The 8,418-nt window shown below is 46.9% G+C and overlaps 1 protein-coding gene across 1 annotated transcript in view; it reads right to left on the bottom strand.

Annotated features, from left to right (window-relative positions):
* Nucleotides 1-8,418, bottom strand: part of T265_09627 (hypothetical protein) — a gene marked incomplete at both ends in the record, with an annotated part of 43,515 nt that overhangs the window by 17,376 nt on the left and 17,721 nt on the right. Inside the window, 2 exons of the mRNA XM_009175756.1 lie at nt 7,690-7,989; nt 8,026-8,187. Of these exons, the coding sequence (XP_009174020.1) occupies nt 7,690-7,989; nt 8,026-8,187 (462 nt within the window). The remainder of the gene's footprint in view (nt 1-7,689; nt 7,990-8,025; nt 8,188-8,418) is intronic.

Genomic DNA, 8,418 nt, shown 5'->3' on the forward strand with positions numbered 1-8,418 from the left:
AAAGACATTGCAGAGGCCATGCCTCCCGCATGAATTTTCGCTTCCAGTGTGATTCCACCATATTGAGGTAGACAGACAACACCGGGAAAAGTGGTTCGCGAGAAAGTAACAAGAATCCGGGTATACAAGATGCCACAACTCACTACATTCGATCAATTCATCTTCTTTTTCTCGCAACGCGCGGCGTGCTTCATCTAGGCACAGCTGGAGTTGTTGTTTGGAGGCGTTCGCATCGGAAAGTTGGGAACGTAAATCTCCCGCTTGTTGTTCCACCTGGAAAAAGGAACAGCGTAGAATTTTATTCGGTCGAAAAATTGGGGGAAAAATTGAGAACCATCCCATGCATATGTTCGGTGATTGAATCTTTCAAGACCGAAGGCTGAATAAAAGTTCTTTTTTTCAATCTGAACCCGGGGAAAGCAGAGTGTGTATGGTTTCCAGAGCGGTCAGTGCGTGGTAAATCAGTGGTCCTGTGTCGACCAGAAGCTGGTTGATTTTGACGTGATTATGCAGCTTGAATGTTGCAGTGACTCGGAAGAACATGCTACCTGGAACTTCGTTCGACAAGATCCAATTACGACAGGAAGCCGCGCAATACTCATGTCTGGGGGCAATGCCTCAAAGTTCAGTAGAATAGGAGTACGAAGGCAGTCCGAGTGACCAAGATCTCCGCATTGATGAAACCAGTGATGCTGTCGTTTCACGAAGAAGGGAGAATGTGAAAATGTCGAACCTGATTCGTCTTCTAATCGCTAAAACATTGACTACGACCCTCGGTGAATTACCCGATACGGGAGAAAAACAACCAAAACCTAACAAGAGCTCGAGGCGGCTTCGAACACGTCCGTCTTGTAGTACCAGGGGTGTGGCGTCCATACCCTAGTCCCCACACACTCAAACTGGGTTAGGAGACCTTGGTGACGCAGGCTAGACTAGTCCCGTCTCCCAATGTCCTATAGTTCGAACTTTTAAGTCAAAGGCGGACGTGGAGCACTTCAACTAAACACTTTTCCCTAGCTCGGGCAACCGAGAAGTGTCGTTCACCAAAACTCATCCACTCTCCCCTTTAGGCAGTACGTTCTGGTCTATTCAGCTGTCATTCGCCTATTCATTGTACCATGCCCAGACGACTGCCCAATCAGACAAAGCAAAATGAATGTCTTGCAAGGTCACGTCGATCCTAACGAATGATAGATACGTGAATTCAACTCAATTCGCCATTCGCTGGATGTATCAGTCCAGCATCGTTCACTGAAATTTTGGAACACGAACAGTCAGTCGCCAACATCGTTTTGACCGATAAAAATTCACCAGGTTTGATGATCCGGGTGACATTACTCACTATATCCCTGTATTGAGTGTAAGGGCCTTGGAAAGGGTTGATCATAGCGAACGAAGTCTTTTACAGTTCATCGATTTTCTCCCAGGCTGCCATGCTTGAGGAAGATAACAACGAGTCGCTCCAGTTGATGTCCCACATATGTCCAGAATCACAGGTGGCTCAATTCAACGCTCGGAATACCGGATGCAAGCGGAAAACTAATTAACGGCTTCGTCACACCAGAGCACACTCGGTATGTTTTCTCATCGGTAAGGAAAAAAAAATCAGTCACTGGTAAACGCACGTCGTCAAAATGATCGACACACACAGGGGCAAAGCAACACAAAGCAGCCAGGAGAGAAAGGAAGGCCACGTTCAACCGTCTTCCCTTCCAACAGGATCTAGCATTACGTTGAACCTTTCCAGTTCGGACTGACTAATGTCGTTACGTCTAAAAGATTCGTTATCGGCCCCTTCATCTACTGTTGTGATTGAGGATACAGAGTGTGCATGAGAACAAAACAGTAGTCGAAGAATTTTCGGCAACCCTAGGAGTAGTATATTACGTCTGCACAGAAGACTAGTCTTTTTCCGACCGGATCCGTTCTAATATCATATTCACGACACTCCAAAAAGCGTCCGCTACCGGTTATGCCTGGCCACCGTTGAAACGGCTACTTTTCACTCTCACAATGTACTGGGACCTCAACGGTCTGAGGCAGTAGCACAGTGATGACTCTATCGATAGACGTAGCTTGTGTGCACAATTCGAGCCGCATTGAATTCAGGAGAAAGTAGCGAGAACATACAAGTGTATCAACTAGTGACTTGAATAGTAGAAGGGCGGTCTGGATGAACTATATAAGTCCGTATTTTGTGCCAGTTTCGCTCCCGGAACACGAGAACAACTTCAGGTCAACTAAAACCGTTCAATTCATGTAAAGTCAGAAACAAATCGGACTAATTAGTTTCAGTAATCCGATTACGGATAGGACAAACCGATGAACTGGACAGAGTGATAAAATCATCAGTCTCATGGTAAACAAGTCAACATTCGCTGAGAAATACCCTCAAATCAAAGCTGATGTTCCCAATAAGATTAAGCGAATCAAAGGTATCGTGGATTGTTTAAGGCTTGAATCCCCTGCCAAACGCGTGTGTGTGGTAGATATAATACGTCAGAATGATATATAGATTGGAGCTAGAAGCTTTCCCCAAATGGGTGCGCTCTATCGAGGACCGCCTCGTTACCATCAGAATAGGGCATCTCAGTCCAATGTTTATCGGGGTCAATCGACCGTCACAACCAGGAGAGTTACTGAGTCGTCGTCCGATGGGTCGGGCACACCAATCACATCGCTCAAATGTGAACACGTTCGCCTGTTCAGACGTGAAAATTCAGATGCGTCCTACGTACGTTGGTGCAGTATTGGTTAAACGCTCGCTTCGCATGTCAGATGTCCGGGGTTCAAATCCCGGCACGGCCATTGGACATGCACTGCTGGTGAGCTCTAATGAGAGCGAAACTCGTGTACAATGCTTACTGGTGAGCTCTAATAAGAGCGAAACTCGTGTACAACGCTTAGCTTTGGTGTGGACTCACGGAATAATTACGCCAGAACAGGAGCATGACGGTTCAAATGGGTGGTGTGACTATGAACAATGTTTATCGCTTACAGCGGTACTTCCACAACTGTACAGGGACAGGCCGCGTGTCGAAGGTGAGTTGGTTTTGGACGTAACATACTACTCTTAAGGCTGCAGAAAACACTTCTTCGGGCTCACCAAATAGGCGCGGTTCCCGAAATTCCGTCAACCTTATGTTCCAAATGAGCTCAAATCGGACAGGCGGATCTCGACAGATACTTTCATTTGCACACGAATTTAGCTCTGACAGGAAACTCAGCTGAATCTCTGGTGTACGATGATCCTAGTTGCTAAAAATCCTCCCTGAATGAACATGGCGAGAAAATGGGAGAATGGTCGCGCACTGATGCTAAATACTGAACTGAGAATTCGGATAGCTGTACGGCAAAAGCCTGGATGCATGGGCAACGTTGGCTAGGTGAATGGACCGTATCTGTTGATGCCACTGGTGTGTCTCACTGTCCGACCCATCTATCAGTTTTTTGGCGGTAGCCGTTGTACTACTCATAGGCTGACCACATCTGAATCATTCTCACACTGTTTATGGTTAACGGAAAGAACAGATGATCATGAAGAACACTTCGTTTCTTCATTCCTTCACAATCCCGTCCAGGAAATCCTAGAAACATTGACATTAGCGAAGAACATCTAACAATGTGGTAATAATCTGTAGGTGATCACCACGGATTCAACTGGTACCTCAACATAATGAGCGCCATCACCGATATCATCCTCAGGAACAGCAACATCAGTCTTGACGCTGCCGCGCAAATACAAAGTTTATCTAACCAAATTTAAAGCCTTAGAATGAAAAGAAAAGAACGCGGAATAGAATGTGGTGCTCCTCTATCGCAAGCAATCTGAGACGCCAACACCTCCAGGCGCTCAATCAGACAATCTGGAAAGGAAATGACACCACGAACGCCATTGACATCGATTAGCCGCCATTTCTTGCAATGCCTCTAGCCAAGCACAGCCGGGGTCACGGGGAACCCATCGTGGAAGGCGTACAACACCCAAACTCTTCGTGATCTCTTTCACGCCTTTTTGCCAAGTCACACGTTGTCCATCTCGCAGTCTGCACCCTTCTGAAGGATGCACCGAGAACAACACTAGGCCCGTTAGAAGCTGTTTCAGCCTGCGTAGCACATGGCCAACCATCGTAGTCAACGGAACTGGATGATTTCCGCGACTGAAGTACCTGCTGTACAACCAAATCCCGTTTTCTAATTACTCCGTAACGGATTCGTTGACGCCATCCTACACTTGTGAGGTAGCCTCGAGATGCCTCAGATCATCTGTTCTCAGGAGTCACGTTTTGCAACCGTACAATAAAGCCCTTACTGTAACCTGGTTCACGCAACCCTCGAAACCCAAAGCGATGCCTTTTCGATGCCCCAAATGACGTAAATTAGCAGGCACGATTTGTGCCTTTGAGATTCTTGCACAGACTTCATCAGAAACACTTCCGTCGCAGCTAATAGAGCTACCGAGGTATGTGGAATTCCCTACAAACCCCGGTGATTCTCCTTGAATTGCAAGGTAAATATGCAGACACTGCACGTCCTCAAGCATGACTGTGCACTTTGAAGGTGCACGGCACATGCCATGAAATGGTACTATGATGGTCAGTTTATTCAACAGAGCTTGTGCTTCCCTTTGTCTGTTTAAAAATAAGGGCGATGTCGTATGCGTAGTCCAGATCGACGAGGCTCTCACCGGCATCAATTTGAAGACCTTCCAACGCTCGTCCCATCATTTCATCCACGACAAAGTTGAAAAACAAAGTAGTGAAGATCCTTGTCGGATACTACTTTTTATAGACAGGCTATCAAAGAGCTCTCCAAACACTATCACCCACCAAGAAGTATGTGAATATAAGGATCGGCATGCCCTGTTGAGCAAGTGTAGTTGGCAGCACTGGCTGATCGACGAAATCAAACGCACCCTTGAAGTCACGGAACACCAAGATTGCGGGTCGTCTATACATGTGGCGTTGCTCGAACACTTGACGGAGTGTGAAGAATCGGTCTACACGGTCGAAATCCCACTTGATGCTCATGGGTCCAAACGACACGAGTGTGTGCGCACAGGTGAAGTTTACACAGATCAGTAACCGGGCCCAACGTTCCTTAACCTCGGTGATCAGACGAGAACCAGTGTTTCCAACATTGTATGGTCGCGGCCATCATTCAGCCGTAACACTTTCGGTGCCTAGCTGGCATGTCACCAGAAGGAGATACAAGGGCTGGGAAACTACCAGGTTGCCCAAGCCTAGACAGGGGAAGTCGAGAGGCTGAGGTCAGTTCGAATCACGGAGCTTCCGGTCGGTAAATTCGCGCGCTAACCACTGAGCTGTCTCGCCCAAAATTTGTAGATGCCCAAAGGTGTTGGAGCAAACTAACAAAAGTGCGTCTAGTGTGCATCGGTGGGGAAGCAGTAACACACTCATCCAACAGGTTATGTAATTCTCAGGTTTTGACTACGATATTCTTGGCGGAATTCAATAGGAGTGCCTTGTTTGGTGTAGACTAACCAGAATAATCGCACTAGAGTAGAAGGAGGCTTTCCGAAGAGAGTGAAATGGACTCATATCTGATACTCTATCAAAGGTTACGCATCAACTCTGCGATACACCCAGTAGAGTTCAACTTTCGTACCTGTTGGCTGCGCGTCACATGCCGCTGGGTGTAGTACCCTAAAAATGTTATTAATTAGAACAACAGACTACGGATACTGGATGCAGTCGATAACTATTTCACTGTGGAAGTCAAATAAGAAACTCATTAGTAAGAAGATAGCGAACAGTATTTTGGCCAAAAGCACCAGTATCACACAGTAGCAGTAAAACTGGGTCATTACCTGGTCATGTGCAAAACGTTTCATTGATTTTATTGCATATCTCACTGGGAATAGCCGGTCACGGCGGGATGTTGGGAAAACAAGAGACTTGAAAATTGAAGTAACGCGCCGTGACAACAGATTTTTGAAGAGCAGTTTGGATCGACAGACATTGGTAACAAGCGAGAAGATGTGACCGTTCAAGGTGGGCCATCGACAGTGTTAGATTCGAGATGAACAGGACAGGATAGTAGTGATATTCCCGCCGTTCAAAAGCTTCTTCCGACTATCTCTATGTTCTTTTTGTCTTGAGGTACTCTTTGCTTGTCTTTCTAACTTCCTAAATCGGAGGCGAGATGATTTAGTGATTAAGGCGCGAATTTACTGACCGGAAGTTCCGTGGTTCGAACCCTACCTCTGCCTCTCGACTTCCCTTGTCTAGGCTTGGGCAAGCTGGCAGTATCCCAACCCTTGAGCTTCCTTCCGGTGGCATGGCAGCTAGGCACTGGGATGGTACTACAGCTGGGCGATTTTTTTTCACAAATCGATTATCCTTGACACTACCTCATTCATTAATCGCCGCTGTCTCCGCAACATTAATCGGGTCTGGTGGGAATATTGGATACGAAATGCTGCGGTAAGCCAGATAGTCCTGGGAAGACAGAAATCTCCCGCGATAGACGAATTACGCTTCACAGGTTACTCTAGTTATGACATGTAATCCGAATACCAGAAGACCGTCTGCCTCGAAGAGCTGCTTTCGCCCAACCCTGTGCGGAGGGGAGGCGACCCAGTGGTCGACAGAGTATGATCTGACAACGAAGTATGATTACCCCAAGTATTCGACTCAGTTCCGCCAACAACGTCGAGCCTCCCTGGAGGGGGGATCTCGGGGCACCACTCACCCACGGTTAATGACACTGGTAGAACTGGCCCAACAGCGCAGTCAGTGGCACTCGTGCATCAACGCTGTCGCCTCCAAGCCGTGGCGACCCAGTTTCCGAACTAACTGAACACGCCTCCAAGACTTGGTTGTATTTCCCACATTCACCACTTTTCGGTGATCGAAGGTGCAGAAGCTGGAGCTGATAAATTAAATTGAATTCAATAATTAGTCGCCAAGGAATGACGCCATTTTGGCCGCCGTGTCGGAAGATTTCACTTTACCTCTCCAGCGACTCCATCAATGACTGACACCAAAGGTTACGAAGACACACAGTATACATACCAAGGCCTCCAGAGTTTCAAAAAAATATCAAATCTAACATGAGCCCCGAATGTCTCATGCAGGCACGGATAGGGTAAGTCCATCGATTTTTCTACTGAAATCATACCTGTCTAAAGACGGGAACCCGAAAATTACTTCTCTTCCCTTCAACTTTGTCCATCTTTGGGCAACAGTGAGCTAGGAACTCCTAGCATGCAACTGAGCTGGCAATGTATTGAAATTTATTTACTGGCTGGTAATCAGCTGACCACTGGTCAACAACCAACGAGTTGTTTTTGTCAAGTAGTTCGTTGGCTTATCAAAAAGCCTCCCGGGAACATTATTCTGTGTCATCTAGAGGGGCGACGCAGAAAAATAAGAGATTGACAAGACGTCATCATAGCTTATGAAGAACGATGATGACCGGGTCTTCCAGCATCCGAGAATGACCGTTATAGCGCTCGCAGTTGATCAGGCAAGAATTCATGCGTCATCTGCACTGCACACAACAGGATGAGTCCACAGTCCCGTGAAGTGACAATGCATCACGTGGGCACTTGACTGAGCAGAAAGATTTACGTCACCAGGATCTTCTTCATGAAAATCAATAAGTCGCATATCAATGTCAATCTACCGAGACGCCTCCCATGATCTCATGTGAATGCAAACTAACCTGTGCGACGAACGCTTTGTACTGCGACTCGAGACGTCCACTATCTTTGCTCGCCTGCAGTGCAGTATTCTCCAGCTCCTCGATACGCTGAATAAGATTGGCCCGTTCTGTCAACCATTCTTCGCGTGATGAGAAATGGGCAACTTCTAAGCCACCTGCCAAGTCGGACTTCACGTGTTCAGCGTCACCGGTAACCGCTAGCTGGTTCGCGTATACCTGAGAAGAAATCCAAAAAGAAATATAGCAAACGGCAGTAGGATGTAGGGAATAGGATGCTTCAAACATTTGCAACCGAACATCCTACGATGATGATTGAAACGAGGAAAGAGACTTTACCTGAACGAGCTCTAGCTGTCTTCTTAGTTCAGTCACATTCAACTCAAGTTGCTTCACTTCGTGTTCTCGGTTATTCAACCGTGAGTACGCCTCCTGAAGTTCGGCTTCGATATTCTCTCGTGAAATCCGTTCCCGCCTGACATCCGATTTGTAACGTTCCAACTAAAGGTGGGCGGGAATGAGCAAAGGACGGAAAGAGAAGAATACAACTCAGGTTTCGAAAAATAAAGATGAGAATCGTTGACCACAGCGAAGGCGTCGCAAGTTAGTTTGATACTGCCCAATCAGCTGATTGGTGTCCTGAGATAAACAGCTGACAGGTACACCGCAAAGGGTGATGTGCATCATCATCAGAGACAGCAACACCAGTGTTGGCACTGATGCTTCACTGCC

The sequence above is a fragment of the Opisthorchis viverrini genome (genome assembly GCF_000715545.1).
Source record: "Opisthorchis viverrini unplaced genomic scaffold opera_v5_289, whole genome shotgun sequence".
In the NCBI taxonomy this organism is placed as follows: domain Eukaryota; kingdom Metazoa; phylum Platyhelminthes; class Trematoda; order Opisthorchiida; family Opisthorchiidae; genus Opisthorchis; species Opisthorchis viverrini.